General features: G+C 38.3%; 1 protein-coding gene across 2 annotated transcripts in view; it reads left to right on the plus strand.

Moving 5' to 3' along the window:
• The window catches only part of BTAF1 (B-TFIID TATA-box binding protein associated factor 1), a 44344-nt gene that overhangs the window by 14311 nt on the left and 8103 nt on the right, over positions 1-21930 (plus strand). For both annotated transcript variants that reach the window (XM_062619399.1, XM_062619398.1), the window contains exons 8-25: positions 883-951; positions 5099-5188; positions 6682-6777; positions 7018-7194; positions 7719-7859; positions 7978-8102; positions 9058-9178; positions 9264-9368; positions 9958-10107; positions 10705-10847; positions 11017-11191; positions 11685-11888; positions 14006-14435; positions 15454-15644; positions 16598-16751; positions 16845-16954; positions 18963-19164; positions 19564-19712. In XM_062619399.1, coding sequence (XP_062475383.1) covers positions 883-951; positions 5099-5188; positions 6682-6777; positions 7018-7194; positions 7719-7859; positions 7978-8102; positions 9058-9178; positions 9264-9368; positions 9958-10107; positions 10705-10847; positions 11017-11191; positions 11685-11888; positions 14006-14435; positions 15454-15644; positions 16598-16751; positions 16845-16954; positions 18963-19164; positions 19564-19712 — 2832 coding nt within the window. The remainder of the gene's footprint in view (positions 1-882; positions 952-5098; positions 5189-6681; positions 6778-7017; positions 7195-7718; positions 7860-7977; positions 8103-9057; positions 9179-9263; positions 9369-9957; positions 10108-10704; positions 10848-11016; positions 11192-11684; positions 11889-14005; positions 14436-15453; positions 15645-16597; positions 16752-16844; positions 16955-18962; positions 19165-19563; positions 19713-21930) is intronic.

Consider the following 21930-nt stretch of genomic DNA (forward strand, 5'->3'; position numbering starts at 1 on the left):
ATCTTTAGTAGTTGAAGATTTAAATAATTACCTTAGTCTTAGAAAATCTTGCATTTGTTTCAATAGGCTGAAAAACTGAAAAATTGAGAAATGCTAAATCAGAGTGCAAATGGTACATGGAAGCTTATTTATCTTGTTCAGTCTGTATGCTACAGAAATAAGGGCTTTTTCCAGTAATTAAAATTCTTATTAGTTAAATTTTCATTTGAGAAACGATGACTGGAAAATGAATTTGAGAGAGGAATGGTAACTGCAGGCTGAATAGCTGATGGTTGCTACCCCTTCAAATGCTGTGAGTGTGTGAACTTACTCATGTTAGTATCAATTTCCTTTCCACGGCCATACAGTTCCCGTGTAGGAATTTTTGGAAGAGTGGATATGCTTCTGGTTTTCAAAAATGTGGCATGTGTTTTGAGAGGGGTGGTGTTTATTACAGCATTAGTTGACACAATTTGGTTATGTAGTGTATTTTCAAAATGAGACCTGCCAGTTATATTCTTTATAGGTAAAGTTCTTAAACTTACAGAATCACAGGGGAGCATAAGAAACTTTACTTAATATGCTGTCTTAGCATGGTTCCTAAAAGGAGGCTGAATTCAGAACATAAAAATTAACTGTGATAGAGAAGAGGTTACGCTACTAACAGACAAACTTCATAAGCTTTTTAAAAGATCTGGTGCCAATCAGCATAGCTTCTGAAGTGTGGAAGAGAGTTGTTAGGTTTTGGTGTTTTTTTTTTTTCAATTCTGTCCTGTAATGAAGGAAAATACTTAATCTGTTGGAAGTCTTTGTCACCTTCACATATTTGAGTGTCACACAGTATAAGAAGTGATTTCCTGGTACCTTTCTCTTTTAATCTTTTTTTTTTTCTATGATTTTTAGCCAAATGAATGGCCTCTGGAAAGCTTTTGTGAAGAAGTGTGCAATGATCTCTTTAACCCTTCTTGGGAGGTAAGATGTATATGCAGTATCTAAAGTGTAACTGTAGATTAAAAAAAAGGCTTCAGCAGAAGCGCAAAAATTGTTCATGTAGGACTTAAGGCCATTTTGTTAGATATCAAAGATTACATCAATAAATACAGATTACATAGCTGAGACAAATCTGCTTTTAGAGAACTTACAGAGTTTTTAAAGACTCATTTAAAGTATAAATGAAAACAAATGTGTAATGTAGAATCGAGTGGACAGTGAGAGATATGTAAAAGCAGTGATTATAAAGTGAGAATTCTGGAAGTATTGAAGCTCAGGCAAAATAAAAGCACATGAATCTCTGGTCAACAGATGAAGCAACTAAAAGGTTTAGATTCATCAGGAGTTTGAGGAATAGTGTACAAGTGTCGCTGATGACAGCGACATGTTTGTCTAATGCTAAACAAATAGAAAAGGTAGGGGAATCATTCCTTTTGTAACTGGACAGGCTACAAATCATTACTTGCTCTCTTCATTTATAAAAAAACTTTTTTTTTTCTAATGTAGTAAATACCAACTACAAAAACTATGTATTGGGTTGCCTAGACAACTGATTTTCAGGATTCAAAACCTGTTCTGCTCAGCCTTCTAGTCAGTTCTTAGACTATTTTCCACAAACTTTGATACCTGTTCCAAGCAAAAATAGGAGGTAGCTGCCACTAGCTTCTCTTCCTTGGACAGAAGATAGAAATAACAGTTGTCAACTAACTTCAGTTTTTTTAATTTAAAAAGTTGATCTTTTGAATGATCAAATGTTAACACTAACTGTAACATACTCAGGTATATCTGTAGCAGAGTTTCAGTCTGAGTTTAGGTCTGCCTACATGGACCTAAAACTTGGAAACACAGAGCTAGGTCATATGCAGCCAGCCCAATTATTTTGGGCGCAGCAAAAGGATAATTGTATTTGTTTGGCACATCACTGCTTCCGAGCTAATAATCCTCCCCTTGTTTGAAATCCGGCTGTTTGCAGTTGAAGCCAAAGTCCACTTGTCATATGGAATGCAGATATATTTGCACAGCTTTCTTAGTAAATTTGATACAGAGTGCACACATCTTAATTAAGGAAGTAGATCTAGAATCATTATTATGGTATGTTCTGGGTGGAAACCAGGTTAAACTACCTCAAAATACATGTTTATAAAATTGCCCTCTGGCATCTTCTTGCAATGTCTTGAGGCAGTCTTAAATGACTAATTCACATTGCTTGCCTTGCTTATTAGGCAGATGAAGTCAAGCAAGATGAATCCTACTACTGGTATTTCCGTCATTTGCCTTGCTGTTTTGTGTTTGCAAAAGCTGAGAAGTTAAATAATGAACTGTTCCTCTTTTGGCTTGTAAAATCTAGCTCATAAGCAGTCTTGGACCAAATAAGCAAATGATTGGTGTATTATGAGCAATTAAGACCTAAGACTAGGCTTTGTGACTGTTTTTACTGGCTTACAGCTTTTACTAACAGCCACTGAGCAGTACATGTGGGATGTATATGCTAGCATTTTATCTAAAATACTCTAAGGAAGGACCTACCAACTACTTGGTTCTAGTTGTTATTATCATGAAATGACATACAATAATTTTCTGCTAGCAACAACCATGTATGTGAAGTGTCCTTAAAAAAGAAAAGAAGAATAAGTTGTGCTATAACCTATGTAAAGGCCTCTCATTGAAAACCCAGTCCAGAATTCTGCTTTTGCAACTTCTGTGTATCTGTTGAGTGGGCTTTTCTTGATGAGCCAATTACTAGTGCAGGCGTGTATCAAAAGTACCAGCAACCGGTGCCTCTGTAGCACAGATCTGGTCTCCTGCCATTTCTAATACTTCTTAGTGTGTTCAACTGTCTGTGTGTGGTGGGAACACAAAAGTGGCTATAATTTGCTTTCTCTTGTCACTTGTTCACTTCTAGTATTTAGGCAAACAAGGCAGGTTTGTAAGCTGTGCGGGATAGTAATTCTCAGAAGTTAGTTTGGCAGATCCCAAAATATTCAGTGGGGATCCAGGCTCTCTTTAAGAAATACGAAGAGCTCTAGAGAAACAGAAATGTAACACTGTCCTGGGTTCAGCAGTAGCTGAAACATGACTGCTACTGCTGAACCCAGGACAAACACATAATACAAAGAGAATACGGAGTGTTTAAGAAATATAAGAATATTGCTTTTCTTGTAAACTTACTAAAAATGCAATACCTGCTAGTTGCTCTTTCTGAAAAATAATGTCTTATAGTGAGATAAAACTAAATGAAAACTCTTCATTGGTTACATTACTACAAATTGCATTACCACCCAAGTCTTGGAAGGGACTGTGAGAATGAAGAACTTAGGCCCACTGTAGGAGAGAATCTGGTTTGAGACCATCTTAAGAGCCTGAATGTGCACAAGTCCATGGGTCCTGATGAAATCCATCTGTGGGTCCTGAAGGAGCTGGCAAATGAAGTTGCTAAGCCACTGTCCATCATATTTGAAAAATCATGGCAGTCGGGTGAAGTTCCTGACGACTGGAAAAAGGGAAATATAACCCCCATTTTCAAGAAGGCGAAAATGGATGACCCAGGGAATTACAGACCAGTCAGTCTCACCTCTGTGCCTGGCAAAATCTTGGAGCAGATTCTCCTGGAAGGCATGCTAAGGCACATGAAAAACAACAAGGTGCTTGGTGACAGCCAGCATGGCTTCACTAAGGGGAAATCCTGCCTGACCAATTTGGTGGCCTTCTATGATGGGGCTACGGAACTGATGGACAGGGGGAGAGCAGTTGATGTCATCTACCTGGACTCGTGCAGAGCCTTTGACACTGTCTCGCACGACATCCTTGTCTCTAAATTGGCGAGACATCAGTTTGATAGGTGGACCACTCGGTGGATAAAGAACTGGCTGGATGGCCGCACACAAAGAGTTGTGGTCAGTGGCTCAATGTCCAGCTGGAGACCAGTAATGAGTGGTGTCCTTTAGGGACCGGTCTTGTTTAACATCTTTGTGATTGACATGGACAGTGGGATTGAGTGCACCCTCAGCAAGTTTGCCGACGACACCAAGCTGTGTGGTTCGGTTGATACGCTGGAGGGATCAGAGGGACCTCGACACGCTTGTGAGGTGGGCAGATGCCAACCTTATGAAGTTTAACCATGCCAAGTGTAAGGTCCTACACTTGGGTTGGAGCAGTCCCAGGCACAGCTACAGGTTGGGCAGAGAAGAGATTCAGAGCAGCCCTGTGGAGAAGGACTTGGGGGTGCTGGGCGATGAGAAAAGGAACATGAGCTGGCTCCAGTGTGTGCTTGCAGCCCAGAAAGCCAACCGTATCCTGGGCTGCATCAAAAGGAGCGTGACCAGCAGGTCGAAGGAGATGATCCTGCCCCTTTACTCTGCTCTCCTGAGACCTCACCTGGAGTATTGTGTGCAGTTCTGGTGTCCTCAACATAAAAAGGACATGGAACTGTTGGAACAAGTCCAGAGAAGGGCCATGAGGATGATCAGGGGACTGGAGCACCTCCCGTATGAAGACAGGCTGAGAAAGCTGGGGCTGTTCAGCCTGGAGAAGAGAAGGCTGCGTGGAGACCTCATAGCAGCCTTCCAGTGTCTGAAGGGGGCCTATAGGGCTGCTGGGGGGGACTCTTCATTAGGGACTGTAGTGACAGGACAAGGGGTAACGGGTTGAAACTTAAACGGGAAGTTTAGATTGGATATAAGGAAGAAATTCTTTCCTGTTAGGGTGCTGAAGCACTGGAATGGGTTGTCCAAGGAAGTTGTGAATGCTCCATCCCTGATGGTGTTCAAGGCCAGGTTGGACAGAGCCTTGGGTGATACGGTTTTGTGTGAGGTGTCCCTGCCCATGGCGGGGGGGTTGGAACTAGATGATCTTAAGGTCCTTTCCAACCCTAACTATTCTATGATTCTAAATATGATAACAATATCTTCTATGCTAGTAAATAGAAGCAGTTCTTAATTGTTTCATCCACAAGCTGGGAGATAAATAGGGAAAAAATGGTTTGTTTAGGACAGATTAGTATATGAGTTGGTCTGATCTTGAAACATTTCTGTGAAGACTAAAGTAGAAGTGTTTCAGTTACCCAGTGTGGCTTTTATCTTTGTATTTGTTCCTAAGTATTTAAAATTTTACTTTTGATTTCATTTTCTAGGTTCGACATGGTGCAGGTACTGGACTGAGGGAGATACTTAAAGCTCATGGTAAAAGTGGTGGTAAAATGGGAGATAGCTCTTTAGAAGAGGTAAGTTTCCAATCATGTAGACTTAATATGTTTACTTAAATGAAGTTTAGAAAACAGACTTCTTTAAAATACTTAAGCTCTGCAGGAGGTGGCTGATCAGGGAGAACATAAGCCATGGGATTTGTCTGCTCAAAACAATCTGGATGAAATCATTGTATGCACTGTATCCTTTTAGAAGGCCTGTTCAAAAAACAGTACTATTGTATGAACAGCCATTAAGATGTAGACTGTGTGTAAAGTTACTAAACAGTAGCTTCCATACTAGAAAATACTGGTTTTGAGCACACCCTTACTATGACTGAAAGTTAATCGTGTCACTCTCGTGAAGTGTCTCAGGCCATCTAATTCTATCCACTTAACTAGTAAGGTGACTCATATCAATCTGCTTGCTTTGTTAGTATGAGAAAAGTTATTTAAACAGCCTATTTAAAAGGAAAACTCTTTTTCAAAATATCCCAACAGTAACATCCCATTTATTAATAGTGGATCTCATCCGAATTCATACTGACTTCATTGCTGTAAAAGCAGCTTGGAGAGCTTGTGGTTTAGAGAGTGTTAAAGAATGAGATACATTTATCAAATGTAAATCAAGCTACCTCAGCATACTGTATATATAGATAAAGCAAAAGCTACTATCTCTCCTCGCTTCCACATGGACTGGTAGTTGTTACGTAGAGATTGCAGGGTAATAACACATGCTACAATGGTAAGATACTTTAAGCATTTTCTTACCTATTTATGGAAAGAGTATGTGTACTCCAGGCTAGCTTCAAAGGCTGCTGTGCATGCTTTATGCAGGCTGTAATTCTTTGACATGTATGGGAACATGAAATCCATGATATGATTAAAGTTTTGTTTATTAAAGCGATAGCTTTCAAAGGAGCTGGTGATCTAGTAGGCAGGCAGTGGGGATGAGAAAGATAATGTCTGAGCAGTTGCTTCTGTGGGCTTTTACTCCAAGATGCAGAGTTACAGAACTGTTGGGTCTCTAACAGATGCCAGACAAGCTTGGTCTAAATTGTTTGTTAAATCTGGAGGAGACATGGCTTTAAAGCAGGTTCCTTTCACTGAGTCTTCCACAGTGATGTACTGCTTCATAGTTCATGTTTATTTGTAAATTTTCTTCAAGTATATTAATTGACTTGCCTTGGATGTATTGACATTAGTCAGTATGGATTAGCTGAATGACTCTTACCTTTGAGTGCTGTGTATGTTAAATACTAAATAAAATTATCTGTGTACCTTACAAGGTGCTCTCTAGCCTTTTGATAAAGCTACCTTGTGGTTTGTTTTTTTTTTTAAATAAGACGTTTGTAATAAACCAGGTGAGCTGAATTAGTGCTATTTTACTTTGACTATCTGTGTGAGATGGCTATACTTAGTCAGCTTAAACATGTTGCCGCATCTCTTACAAATTTTAGTTAAAGCAAGCATATCAGCAATCCTTTATGAGTAAATACAGTCAAGGTGTTCAATTTATCTCTTTTTTACAGATGGTTCAGCAGCATCAGGAGTGGCTGGAAGACCTGGTTATTAGACTCCTTTGTGTGTTTGCATTAGACAGATTTGGAGACTTTGTTTCAGATGAAGTAAGTTGTCTCTGAGTGAACAGGTCCATCAGTAGGTTTCTGTGGGAGACAATACTACAGCAGGCCAGCTGTGCTTTGTACAGTGCTGCTACTTGTCACTGCTCACAGATGCTTATTACAAAGTAGCTGAGAGATTTCACCTTGTCTGTATAGCAGTTTTGGTCATCTGACTCTACTCTTACTGGTTTCCAAGTCAGGTTTCATGCAGAAGTAACTGTTTTATGATTTACTTTATCCTAGGTGGTAGCACCAGTACGTGAGACTTGTGCTCAGACTTTGGGAGTAGTATTGAAACATATGAATGAGACTGGAGTTCACAAAACTGTGGATGTTCTTCTGAAGCTGCTAACACAAGAACAGTGGGAAGTGAGACATGGTGGTCTCCTAGGAATAAAGTATGCTTTGGCAGTACGTCAGGTAATAACCCTCACAACAAATTGCAGAGAGCTTTGGAACAGAAAGCTCTACTTGAAGTAGAGGATGTGACTGAACAGTATGTAGATATGATAAAGCAAGCTTGCTTGCACTGCAGTCTCGTATGAGTTATAAGATGTGTGACTGCATTTTTATATCCAGGCTGCAGAAATCTTCATGTATGTAGCAAAATTGTACTCTTGTAATGTGCCAAGTTACATTACAAATATGCTTGTCTCATTTTGGTGATGCTTTCATGTGTGAGGTTAACACTGCTACAAAGTTTTAGTGTGTTCATGATACCATTTTGCAAACACTGAGCTTTGTTTATATACAAACAGTCAGGTTACAGTTCATTCAAATTTATAACCTAGGTTTTAGGATATGAATGGTAACTTAAAATATTTAGATTGTTGTCTTGGACCTGTAGCTTCTGGTTTGTGCAACAAATGGATTTATTCCCACATCTTAATTGCTTGAGGTGTTACATGCTTTACGTTCAAAAAAGCTTTTGATCTTTTTGGCAGGATTTGATCAGCACTTTATTGCCTAAAGTGCTGCCTGCAATAATAGAAGGTCTCCAAGATCTGGATGACGATGTCCGAGCTGTTGCCGCAGCATCTTTAGTACCAGTAGTGGAAAGCCTGGTCCAACTTCAGTCTCAGAAGGTGCCTGAATTGTTTTTTATCAGTTCTGATGGAAAAGTTCACTTTTGGTCTGAATGAAGAAAATAATGCTTAGAAACAGCACTTTTTTTAAGATGACCTCCTCTGCTTATTTGTGTAGGTGCCTTTTATTCTTAATACCTTGTGGGATGCACTTCTGGAGTTAGATGACTTGACAGCTTCCACAAACAGTATCATGATCCTTCTTTCTTCCCTCCTGACTTATCCTCAGGTCCGCAAATGCAGGTAACTTTTTCATTAGTATTGCTTCAGTATTGCAGGTGTGACTGTCCAGTTATTTTCAGATTGGAATAATCAAAGTTGCTTTCAATTTGATGCTAAGGAGATGCTTGGTATAAATCGGCTTTGGAATTTTACTCTTGCTTTTCCTTAAAGTGAAAGACAGCACTTCTATTCTCATTACGTCAGTAAAAGGCAACAAAATAATCAAAAGGTACTAGACATTGTTTATATACGATGTGGTTTTTCTTCCTCTCTCCGTTCATCTTGAGTATTTTAGTGAAGGATATCAGCTCCACTCATAGTGATCCTGCCCACAGACTGTCCGCTTCTTGTTGACAGACTTCAAACTGTATACTTTAAAACACATGCATGTATCTGTAGGACTTTGTTATTTGAACAGTTCTAAAGGAGCTACAGATGTGAAAATTCACATCAATAGGACAACCAGTAATTCTATGACTGGTTGAAGATAGTGCCTAGTTTGTATCTGTTTGGGACTCTGTCAAATTAGAGGAATTACATGTTGGTATGTTAACAGTTTTCATAATCCACACGGTAAGCTCACAGCATCTGCACTTAAAGGTAGATACTTTACACATCTTGCCTTTATCATTCTGTATGATTGTCACTGCTCAAGCTGGTTTTTGCCCAAATCCAAAATTAAGAATGAAGTTGTCGCTAATGCCATCTTTAATTCAGCATGTGCTGCTTGTGTTGAGGTGCAAGCTCCTGCAGAAAAGATCCAAGCTTGGTTTTAATTATTTCTAAAATCATAACAAAACCAAAACCCCCATGTTTTGCCAGAATACTTTAACAAAGCCAAAAGTATAATCTGGGAAACAACATCGTGAAAATACATTCTTGAAATTTATATCTAAACAAAATTAACTTAGCTCTGTGTGTTTATTTTTGGGTTTTTTCCCTCTCATGGCTTCCACATCTCCACTTCATGTACTAGTATTCAGCAGTCACTCACAGTTTTGGTCCCACGTGTGTGGCCGTTCTTGCATCATACTATATCTTCTGTGCGAAAAGCAGCCCTGGAGACATTATTTACACTGCTGTCCACCCAAGACCAGGTAAGAATTTAGTGTTACTGGTGTTTTACAATGATATGTATTGGAATCTGCTTGATCATATAATCATAAGATATCCTTGTTTCAGAGCTCTTCAGCATGGCTGACTCCAATTCTGCAAGACATGTTGAGGCACATATTTCAGTTTTGTATCTTAGAAAGCAATCAAGAAATTCTGGATCTTATTCACAAGGTATTTGCATGACTTATGACCTTCCTGTATATTGCTAACATATCCTGCTCTTTCATGTCCTCTGCACTTTCGTACAGATAAAGAACAGTGTGTTCATGTTAATTATTTTGTAGTTAGCCTAGTTTTACTATATATACTGAAGGTGGATAGAATCATTGAATGGCTAGGGCTGGAAAGGACCTTAATATCATCTAGTTCCAACCTCCCTGCCATGGGCAGGGACACCCCAAACTAGACAACGCTGCTCAAGGCTCTGTCCAACCTGGCTTCAAGGGATGCAGCATTCACCACTTCTTTGGGCAGCCTGTTCCAGTGTGTCACCACCCTCACAGTAAAGAACTTCTTCCTTATATCTAACCTGAACTTCCCCTCTTTTAGCTTGAACCTGTTACCCCTTGTCCTGTCATTACAGTCCCTGATGAAGAGTCCCTCTCCAGCACCTTGTAGGCCCCCTTCAGATACTGGAAGGCTGCTATGAGGTCTCTGAGCAGCCTTCTCTTGTATGGTTCATACAGTTTATCAGCACATATATGATCTTATGTACACCCATACAAATTTGTCATTATTTCCACTATTGTTCTTTCCCAAGGTATGGCTGGAACTGTTAAACAAGGCATCTGTACAGTATGTGGTTGCAGCTGCTTGTCCATGGATGGGAGCCTGGCTCTGTTTAATGATGCAGCCATCTCATTTGCCCATTGACTTAAACATGTTGCTAGAAGTAAAAACCAGATCAAAAGTAAGTGAAATGTGAGCTCTAATTATTCTGGGAAAAGTGGGAAATTGATTAGCTGTATATAAAAGTGCTCTAAAGCTGTTAAGAGGGGATTGGTGGTGCCTTTTTACAACTCTAAATGTAGCCTGTCATGCAAACCTCGAGTCTGTAGAGCAAAACGGTTCTTGTCACGTTATCCATGAGAACTCAAAGTTCTAGCATGCAGCATGCTCCCTGTGAATCCTTTAGTAGTTCCATGTAACCATCATGGTTTGACGCATCTGTTTGCAGGACTGAGTTAAGTCTGAAAGCATTGTGTTACTTCTGAAAACATGCTGAAAAAGTTTTCCTTTTTCCTCTATGTGGACTCAGTTTATCAGCCAAATGTTGAGTGTTAGTTTTAATATTATCTTGGAAGGAACCATATCATGCACTTAATAGAACGACAGAAACTACTAGTGGAGAAGTGATTTACAGTGGTCAACTACTTTATGTCAAGTCTGTTATTCCAGAAATGTTCTGGCTTAGTCCAACTTCTGCAGAGGATGTTATGGAATATGAATTAATCTTTTCTGTCACAAATACATTTTACTTCCAATCTCTCCCAAATTTATTCCATAGGAAAAGGCAGGTGCTAAACTGCGTCAAGGTCAAACCCAGAATAAAGAGGTGATTCAGGAATATATTGCTGGGGCAGACAGCATCGCAGAAGATCCAGCAACCAGGGATTATGTTGTCATGCGAGCTCGGATGATGGCAGCAAAGTCAGTTTACTGGAAATCTTAAAAAATATTTTAAAACAATTTATCTTCTTGGTTCTGTGGTGCTTTTGCTAAAATCTAATTATGTAGACATTTTTGGCATCTTCATTTTGAATCATTAATTGCAGGGTAATTGTAACACCGAGGTGACTCTTCTTTCTCTTTTTGTCAGGTTGCTGGGAGCACTTTGTTGCTGCATTTGTGACCCAGGTGTAAATACTGTTACTCAAGAAATAAAGCCAGCTGAATCATTAGCTCAGCTACTGCTCTTCCACTTGAATTCTAAGTCTGCCTTGCAGAGGATTAGTGTTGCATTAGTAATCTGTGAGTGGGCAGCCTTGCAAAAGGTAGGATGTTTCTGCAGCAAAATTAAATTTTACTCACTATCTCAATGCACAGCTTGTCAGCCGCTACTTAGCTTGAAATGAAATTTCAGTTGATAAGCGATAATCGTAATTACGCATCTAAATACTAAAATCTTGATTGTAGGCAATGGGGGAATTCATTACTCGGTAGCTAAACCAACTCTTGGAACTGTGAATCAGTAAATATGCTCACATTTCTTCTACAAATATGTCTGTTCTCAAGAAGCATGTTATTTAAGGTCAAGGCTTCCTTTTGACATGACTGTATTCCCTGTTTTCACTGTCTCTCCTTTTCTAGTGGCAGACTTAAGGTTTTGTTAGTAAGCTTTTATATCTGGATTACGAATATTAATGGTCCCCCTGGAAACTGGATTTTTTTTTTTTTTGTAGGTAGATTGCCCTTTTTAGTGCCCAAAACTGAACAACAGAAGTTATGATTACTCAGAAATAAAAATGACATCTTTTCCTGTTATAGGAGTGTAGAACCGTGGCAGTTTGTGTGCAGCCTCGCTTACTTGGGGTCCTTTCTGAACATCTCTATTATGATGAAATTGCTGTTCCTTTTACACGAATGCAGAACGAATGTAAACAGCTCATCTCATTGTTAGCCGATTCACACATTGACATTGGAAACAGAGTAAACTGCAGTGTATTTACAATAGATCAAGCTAATGAGCTGGTAAGTAGAGGCATGCCTGCCCTTCCTTCAGATCTATTCCTGTCTTGAAATACGTCTTCAGCATAATTATTACACAGATGGCAACTTTCAGAAATAATGTAGTGACTTTACACCTCCTTTGACATGAAATATGTAATGGATACTTACCACTTCCTCTGTGGTGTTAGAGATGTGCCAAAAACTGAGTACAATACAGGTAGATGCTAGAGAAGAGATTGACGGTGTCCTGATCCCAGGTTTTAGATTCACTATTGAAATCTACACAGAACAAAAAGCAGGCTGGAACTCCTTCAAAAAATGCTGTCAAAAGACTAGTAAATAAACTGTGTAAATTGTAGACTTCCCCACCAACTCCCAAGCATGTGGTTTAATGTGGGGGATTTTTTTTGTTTGTTTATTTTTATTTTTTCTTTTTCCTGGCTGTTCAATTGTTTTGTCTTTTCTTAATCTGAAAACATCAGTGTTAGATGTGCTAATGAAAGATAGCTCTTGACATTAAAGCTCTATAACCAAAATAGATCCGATAATGTTGGGGCAACAAATTAAAAGGTTTTTCTTTCAACCAAAAACTGGCCTCTTAAGCAGAGAGAAAGATGGGTACAGACAGATGAGGCAGGATGTAAATGAAGAGCTTATGGGTTTGAGAGCCTGCGAAATAAAAAGGGGTGGGAGAGGTGTGTGGATGTAGGAGGAATGAAGGAACGCTGATAGATTTAGTGCATCTTGGGGAAGGGGATGAGGAGTATTAGGATCCTGGATGTGTTCGTGTATGCAACTTGCATGCTAAGAATTAGGGAAGGTGTAAGTTTGTACACTTATGGCCATGATGACATGACTATAGCATGATAGATCTTGAAATTCTCAGATGGTAGTATTTATGTATAACATGCAGTAGCTTAACTTGGAAATCTCAACATACCTCTAAAGTTATAGACAATTGTGTATATGGGCTGAGGGGATTTTGGCAGCCAGTCTGATTGTGACTACCATCTACAATGAATAAATTTCCAAGGTAAGGCCAGACAGAATAATGTGAGCTCATAGTCTGTGAAGTACAGGAATCTTCATGTACCTCAATTGTTTACTCTGGAGTTTAGTGATAGGGCTGCTTGACCAATGCATGTGTATTTTTCAAGAGATATCCATTGTGGATTAGAAGACTTATTCCATAGCCATAGGAAATAGCAAATAGTTATCTTCTGCGCTCTTTCAGCTCTTCAAGTTTTCTCGCAATATGAACAGCAAACCTGCTCTGCATTGTAGTATGGGTCTTCATGCATTAGATGGAAAAACTCTGTGCTCTTCCTCGCTATTCATATTTTTTGCACCTTTTGGTTATTCCAGTCATCAGGGTCACGTGGAATAGAACTTGAGATACCTATAGAGTGAAGCAGTACAAGTCCTGTCATTGAAAGATATGACCTGAACATTTAAAAGTAGAAGGCAAAAAACAACAAAAACCAAACCCCTCAGACCAACCCTCTCAACAGCTGCCATCATCTTTCCTGTACTTAGAGGCCTAACCATCCTATCAGTAGAATAAGTTTAGCATTTCCATGATTCCATGTTGCTTTTAACTTCTTTCCTGTGAAAGATTTGAGTAACAGTAGTTACCCAGTAGTCAGAGGGTATGGCAAGTCCTGCAACTACTGGGTTTTGCTGTGTTTTTCCTTACATTTTTATCCAAGTTTCTCTTTCTTCAAAAAGAGCATAGAAACAACTTTTTCACACAGGGGCCCTTGCACATCCTTTCTGGCCTTATGAATCCATAGCATATTCTACTTTGCTTATCTGTCATGTGCTTACGTGTTGCCAGAATATCTGGGTATATATGGCAGAAATAGGACAATCTAAATTTGGAGGAGAACATCTCTTTTAGCTTTCAGAATCTACACTCAAAATGTTCATAATATGCCTGATTTTTTTCCCCTTGAGCTGCAGTTGAAAATTCCAGAAACTACTTTTTGCAGCATTTCCTGATATTTGTTGGAAAAATAGAAATGATAATACCTGGTAAAGTGACTTGTATTCTGCCAAAAAAAACCATGGTTTTCAGAGGATATCCCTGTTTACAATAAGTGAAATGGATTTGTAAGTTTTTTCTTCCTTTTTATTAGGTTACTTCTGTTTTCAGTGAAGCGACATCATCCTTTACTTTGAATCCTAAAATTCTACAGCAGTTGGATAGTAAACGGCAACAAGTCCAAATGACTGTTACAGAAACAAATCAAGAATGGCAAGTGATGCATCTGCGAGTCCATACATTGGCTGCATGTGCAGTTGTGAACTTGCAGCAACTTCCAGAAAAACTAAATCCTGTTATAAAGCCCTTAATGGAAGCTATCAAAAAAGAGGAGAATACACTTGTACAAAACTATGTGGCTTCGTGTATAGCAAAGTTACTTCAGCAGTGTACAACAAGATCTCCTTGTCCCAACTCAAAGATTATAAAAAATCTCTGCAACTCCCTCTGTGTGGATCCACATCTAACCCCTCTAGCAGCATGTCCTGCACAGCCTCAGGGCAGCAGCTATGAAAACTCAAAAGGTATGATACCTTAGACTGCCAGTATTCCTAAAAATGCTTGTGCTTTTCTCTGAACTGTTAAAATGGGTATTTGAGTGCGTCTTGGTTTTGGTGTTTTTGAAATGCCAGCAACTGAGTCTTCATGTTTTAGTAATTATTTCATTTAGGTATCGTAAACTACACACTGTGTGCAACTAATGATGTGGATGGTTTTCAGAAAATTTATGTTAAAAACCAGCTTCGTCCCAGTTTTCAGTTACTTGCTGTTATTATCCACTTACGATTACATTTCATTTACATACGTTATGAAGCTTTTCATTGAAATTGAGTAAGTTAAGAAATTAGAGTAGCCTGTTAGAAAAAAAAACCCTGACTTATGTTACATTCCGTGGGCTAATACCAAGATATCAAAAGAGGAGTACAGTCTTTGAAATTAACAAATAATTCTGTGTACCCTGTTCCTGAAAACATACAGATTGAATGAACAATACTAAGACCTTAATACTGTCAAAGATTCTAACCTGCTTTAAGGTTTGACCATTATACATAGTACTTCTTTTGTAAAGTCAGAGTAGGGTAATATCCATGTCCAATTGAAAATTAAGCTTATCAGCATAAATGGAAACATCAATACATCCAAAGACATTGATGGCATGTGCGCTTGTATCATGGTAGAAGTCATAAACTGTTTGTAAAGGACACAGAAGATAAGATTTTTTTTTTAAACTTTAGAACGTAACGTGTTGTCTTGCACAAAAAAAAATCTTGTGCGCTTTTTGTATTTGACTGCAGTTTTGTTACCTGTGTTTCCTGCTAAGTAATTTGTGTAGCAATTTACACACTTCAGTTTTGATGCCAAGGCTGTAAATGTGCTCTGAACAGGCTAACTCTGTACCTGAATTTTCCATCCTTGAGAACGATGACATGGTTTAGTTTTCTAAGGATATTGAGATCTGCAGATGGCTTGTAGCTAGCTATCACTTCTGCTTATGTTTTAAACTGCATCTTAAATTGTCAGCTCTTCTTTCTCTTCCTTCAGGGCCCAACTCTGATAAAGATGGGATGCATCATACAGTTACTAAGCACAAGGGAATAATTACACTGTACAGACACCAGAAAGCTGCTTTTGCCATCACAAGTCGGCGAGGTCCTACTCCAAAAGCTCCAAAAGCCCCAGTTGTAGATCTCCCTCCTGGCAGTAGTGGAAGCATTCCTACAGAACTTGATGAGGTAAAGTTCAACAGCTTGCATTCGCAACTTGCATATCTACACACACCCTCCCTCACATTACTTTTGAATTCACTGGAGTTGACAGCATTATAATAGGGATGTCCAAGATTTATTCATGAGAGAAAAGAGTTCACATAAAGTTTTGATGCAAGCAGCATATGTTTGTTGATAATGAGATTTTAAATCTTCAGTGTGTCATTAAGAATGTTAGTAACTCCTGAAATATTTCATGTTTCGTACAGTTTATTAATATCTCAGTACAAATCCATGCAAATGGATTTCCCCAAACTGCTGTGTCCTTACCCATGTTAGTGCTGATCATCTTGATGCACAATAGGTGCTCTGAAGCATTAAGAACAGTATTTGAAGTATGACTGGTTTTACGATATACGTATGTGTGACTTCCACACTTGATATGCTAGATTTTTTGTTACTGTTTCATCATATAAAATGTCAGTATAAGATGCTAGTCAGGACTGTGATTCCTTAGCAGTGTTGTGAGGTTTCTTCCTAATTGAAGTGATTTTTAACCATTCCATTTTCTGAAGAGTGTGGGAGAGAGGGCTTAACAAAACAAATACTGCTTTTGGTAAGTCTTGCTAGTGTGTTACTGTTTGTGGTGTCCCTATATTGGCAATATCTGAGGTTCTGAAACTGGAACCAGTTGGAAAACCTCCTGCTGAAATGGGCCTGTGTCAGCAAAAGCCTAATCCCAAAATTTACAGGATTTAAATAATCTGCTACAAAACCCCTTTTTTTGTCTGTCTGTTTGGTTTTACCTGTATAAAGAACAAAGTAAATAACTTGCAAATTAAAAAGTGGATCAGCAAATGTGTTGTAAATACCTATAAACATAGTCAGAATAGAATGCTTATGTAACAATGGGAGCCTGTTTGAAAGTAATTGCTATTCCTAAATCTGTTCTTCCTGTTTTTTAAATTGTTTAATTGTAGGCTCAGAAACCTTATGTTGTACAGAGAAGAGGAGCTGAATTTGCCTTATCTACTATAGCTAAACATTTTGGTGCTGAAATGGCAACGGGATTGCCACATCTCTGGGATGCTATGGTTGGTTCATTAAGGAACAACATTCACATAAATAATTTTGGTAATTACACTTCTGATTTAAGGTGGGGGAGGTCTGGTAGGCTGGGGGGCAGTATGTCAGTCTTGAACTGAACACCTTTTCTGTTTTTGACAGACCGAAAGTCCTTACTGGAAAAAGGAGATGCCCCTGCCCAGGAGCTAGTAAATTCTTTGCAGGTTTTTGAAACAACAGCAGCTGCAATGGATACTCAACTACATCCTCTGGTAATTATATTCCAAAGCAGCTTTTTTGTAGGAAACAGTTCAGTCTGTTCATTGCCACTGTTTTAAATCTTTGTTTTGTCAGGCTTCTTTTTAGATGTTTTCTTAATTTTGCTTAAATAGTGTTCTTACTCATTTGCTAGCCTGCCTGTATCCTAGTCTTGATGAACTGAAGACACAGCCTTCTGTCCTCAGCAGTTCAACTGTTACGTTCTAAAGCTGTTTTTTCCCTGTGTTCTGTAGGATGTTAAATTCTGTATTTATTTGTGTAGGGTTGTAGAATAAGCCCACACATAAATAAATCAAGCACCTACCAACAACTTAGCCTTGGCCTACCTTCTTCAGATGGTCAGATGGCCAAACAAGATTGTGTCTGAAGTCTGAATTAGGATAATACTTATGCTATTTTGTTACATTGAAACCAGCATCTTGACTCTGCTTTATCCTAATTCCAGATTTCCTGAATCTGAGGGAACAGAGTGATAATATGGTGCCTTCTCTTTGTTAGTGAAGTACAGATAAAAATGCTGTTAAGCTGCATTATGTGGCTGACTGAAACAGGTTTGACTTAATTGACTGACATGTAGTTTATGCGGCCAGAGTAGTGGGGGGAAATGGTAGTAATAAAACTACACAATTTACTGCCTGACTACTGTGGAACAGGCTGAAGGTTGTCAGAAAGGCTCCCTGTGCAGGCAATGAAAAAGTTATGGGAAACTTCAGTTTACCCCCAAGGAGACTGGATCTTGGGGGGTTTTAAATTATTTATTTTTACACACCACTCAATGTAAAAGACTTATCATCTTGCATGCAGTAGTGAGCTTTGAACTGCCTATTTCTACTTGAGAGATTGTGGAGTTAGGAGAGTTTTGTGAAAGTATCAGTAAAATACTGGTTAAAAAAAAAAAAGAAAATTAGAAAGGAACAGAGCAAGAGGGACATCATTATGCCTGCATCTGAACACAGTTTTCAGTATTAGCTTATCTGCAGTACTACATTTCAGAATAAATATAGTAGCAGTGGAAGAGGCATAAAAGAAGGGCAGCAGGGTAATAAAAATACATGGAAAGACTCTCATGGAAGGAATAAGTAGACCAGAACTCTGGAAAGAATACGATGGGAAAGGATGGGTGTAAGGAATGGATGTAGCGTTCTGAGCTAATGGAGGAGATTCATGTGGAACATATGGAATTGTTTGTTATTTATTTAAATACTGAAGTGATTTTGAGTGAATTTAGCATATGAAATGGAAAGGGTTTTCTAGTACATCTACGTACTTTATACTTATATATGGTCTGTAGTTAATGTGTAGGTTGTTTTGGGGGCTGCTAATACTGTATACATATTTAAAAAGAAAAAAACTTCCATAGGAAGTAAAAGAGGGTGAAATTGGCTCATCAAAGCTAATATTTAAGGACTTCAATGCTAGGAAAAAACTGACCATCTCTTTAAGATATCTGACATAAAAATGTGTTTGTGCTGATGAAAAAGACATGTACATATACACATCCTTCCTTGGGAAGATGGGAATTTCTTTCTAGGTGTCTTTCTTGTCACACAGAGTTCATAAGACTCCCAACACAGAGCTCATCTCCCTAAACATAAATGGGAGGAGGTCAGGATGAATTTGCAAGCTGGAAATTTTTAAATCTATGTATCTGTATTTAAGCAATGACTTTTTTTTTTATGAAGCTCTGAGTACTTAGTACTGTATTTTTCCAGTGTGAAACAATTGCTTAATTACCAAGGACTTCCTTAATTTTCATTTTGTCTAAAACTAAATATTCTGTTACTCAGAATTTTAACTGTACTGGGGAGTAATATTTGTTCAAAGTTCAGTTGTCAGCTTCTAGAAGAATTTTTCAGTGCTAAACAATTAAACCTTGTGAAGGAGCCATTTCACGCATTCTTCGGGAGGCAGCAGAGACTGTAAGACTGTTTAATTGAAAATTACTCAGTAATTTCTTTATAATTCATATTAATCTTTTCTCCACCCTTTTCTTCTGTTCAGTTAATACAGCACTTGACTCATCTTTATATGTGCCTTCAACATCCCAGCACTGCAGTGAGACACATGGCTGCTCGTTGTGTAGGTGTTATGAGCAAAATAGCTACCATGGAAACAATGAATATCTTTCTAGAGAAAGTTCTGCCGTGGTTGGGAGCAATAGATGACAACACCAAACAAGAAGGTGCAATTGAAGCACTTGCATGTATCCTTGTGTGAGCATTCAAAAATGTGGAAACTTCTTCGCAGTTGCTTAATTTGGGGAAACAAAAACTGCCTGAAAAAATGGGAGGAGGAATTAAATAAAATCATAAACTATGTTCCTCCTGTAAGCAAGAAATAGAAGAAGCTTTCATTTCTATTGCCTTAATTTTAATGAAATTTTGGTGGAGATAATTCAGTTCCTCAAACCATGAAATTCACTGGGCCAAGTCTGGGTGGATGAGACCTCTCTCTCTCTCCTCTCCACCCCATTGCTTTGTCAGTAGCAGTCTTGTTCATGTAATGTATTAATGACTTTTACCTGTTGAGTGGGAAATCTGCCAGGTATATATTCATGTCAGACAATCCTGGTGAAAACTTATTTCCTTAATAACTGATCCAGGTGTAATGGAGCAGCTGGATGTTGGTATTGTTCCATACATTGTTCTTCTAGTGGTTCCAGTTCTGGGTAGAATGAGTGATCAGACAAATAGTGTGCGTTTTATGGCTACTCAGTGCTTTGCAACACTAATTAGACTAATGCCTCTTGAGGTAAGCTGAAGTTGTAAGTAGATTGAGTATGTGAACTGTCCTCTGTTCACTGTTTCACCAGCCAAAAAGTCCAGGCTTCTGGCTTACTCTGGCTACTGCTGAGCAAGTAGCTTTTTATAGATGCTGAGTCTGTATCAGATATTTAAAGATGTCCTTTATAATGTAAAATAAGTAAAATTGGACCCTTTGTTAGTAATTTTCTAAATAAATGTTGAAGTAAAATTTCTCTTTATAAGAAACTGTGTACATGAAGTTAAAATGTATACTCATCTTCTATGTAATGCTGCTTTTGCTAGCTTTATCTCAAAAGTCTCACGAGTTACATGTGTGCTCACTATGTATGCCTGGTGTTGTGTATGTGGTCAAGTCCCACTCTGGGGACTAGAAGGTTTCCAAGTAACTTATTTTCACCACCAGATGGTAATAGAAGACAGTTCAGAATTTGTTTGCATGTTTCTAATGAGGAAAAAAAAAATATTGTTGGTTTAATGGATTCAGTATCTTATCGCAAATTTAAATTTAGTATAATAACCTTAGAATCTGATAACTAGCAATCTGCATTAAATGGAGCACTTAATTTCTGTATGTTTACACTGAAATGTCAAAAAAGTTAAAAGTGAGCAAAGTAGATATTAATTTCTGGTATGCTGCTGTTCATACCAGTGCTCTTCATGTGCGTTTGGATAGAGACTTATGGGATACATATAACTTAGGTTATATGGGTTTTTCTTAAGCTATTTTAATAGAATTTAGTGAGCATCTCTTAGAAATGTAGAATACTTGTTTTATTAGTTGCATATGTGTGCATAATCAGTTCATGTTTCTTTTCCATAGTCAATCAAGAACTCCCTTAAGTCTTCACTTTCCAGTTAAGGAAGTTCAGTATTAGATATTGAAATTTATTTAATGTGCAGTCTGTGAGTGAAATAAGCTAATAATGAGTGAAAATACCAGTACTGTTGTGGAACAGTCTTTTGAATGACAGCAATTTTAAATACTAAGCCAAACAAGGAATATAATTTGGTAACTGTAGAGGGGTTGGAGTCACCTCAGTGGAAAGAGCAGGGGGTGGACTGATAGGGACTGGGGAAATGTGTTATGAGACAATACTTTCTGAAAGCATCCTTTTGTGAGGTTGAAATAACTTTATTACTAAGTTTTCATAGTTAAAATTTCATGAATGCTTTGTGTAAAAAAAACAAAAACAAAAAAACAAAACCACAGAGTGGTACTTTAGGGATACAGTTCTACTTTCTTAAATGGGAAGACTTTTTAGGGTAGCCTTGCAGATATTTTGTAAGACAAACTCTTACAGCTTTCTGTAGTTATAGTGGTGGTATAAAAAGAAAAGAAGAGACTCACTCAATTTCGTGTCCTTGAAGCATGACTTTTAGTTCTGTAACAAAACAAAGAGTCTAGTCTTCTGCGTTTATTGCTGGCATTTTATATACTGCCTAAAATGCATGACCTGAATTCAGCTCCTGGATAAGTAAAAGTGATAGAGGTCTGAATAAGCTTTGAGTTCCTAATCTGTATCTTTGTGTTGGTTTCTAACTGTGAGGAATTGGAAACAATAGCAGTTAAATGAGTTGGGAGAACTTAGTTTGCTCAGTTTCCTGTACCTTTATTCTCAATTTCATTATTCATTCAACCATAAAGGTGAAAATATGACTGAGAGAAGGATTGCAAGATAAATGGTTCAGCTTAATTTGTCCTGTTTTATTGATAAGCATCATACTGCAAGTTGACAGTATCCTTGAACAAAATTAACTGGCATGGTATTCACACTTCAGACATGTTATTTTCAAAGAGAGGATGGGAAGAGCAGTTGTTGCCCATGTGTATGTGCATCTTAAATACCTTGTTGGAGCCCTTCTAACATCTGAAATCTGGGTTAGTTTTCCACCTTCCTTATTAATCATGTACACGGTGGAACGGTAAGTTTTTCTTCTCAGCCAGGAGTGCTCCCCAGGTGATCAGTAACTTGGGTTTTGAAGTAAAACTAACTAAAGATGGAGGTGGCCCAGAAAACTGAGATGACAGATGTGATGATGGGAGAATATTACCATCTCTTTTGCTACAGTGTGTTATTAGCAAGCAAGAATGTCTGGGCATATTTGCTGTCCATATACCCATCCACAACAGATGGGTGTATGGCCTGGTAGGGAAAGTATATAGGAAGCCAGTGTCTGCTGCTGCAAATCTGGAGGAGTTTAGG

This window comes from Pezoporus occidentalis, unplaced genomic scaffold, assembly GCF_034315485.1.
Source record: "Pezoporus occidentalis ecotype Australia unplaced genomic scaffold, CSIRO_AGI_Poc_V1 ctg210, whole genome shotgun sequence".
Taxonomy (NCBI): domain Eukaryota; kingdom Metazoa; phylum Chordata; class Aves; order Psittaciformes; family Psittacidae; genus Pezoporus; species Pezoporus occidentalis.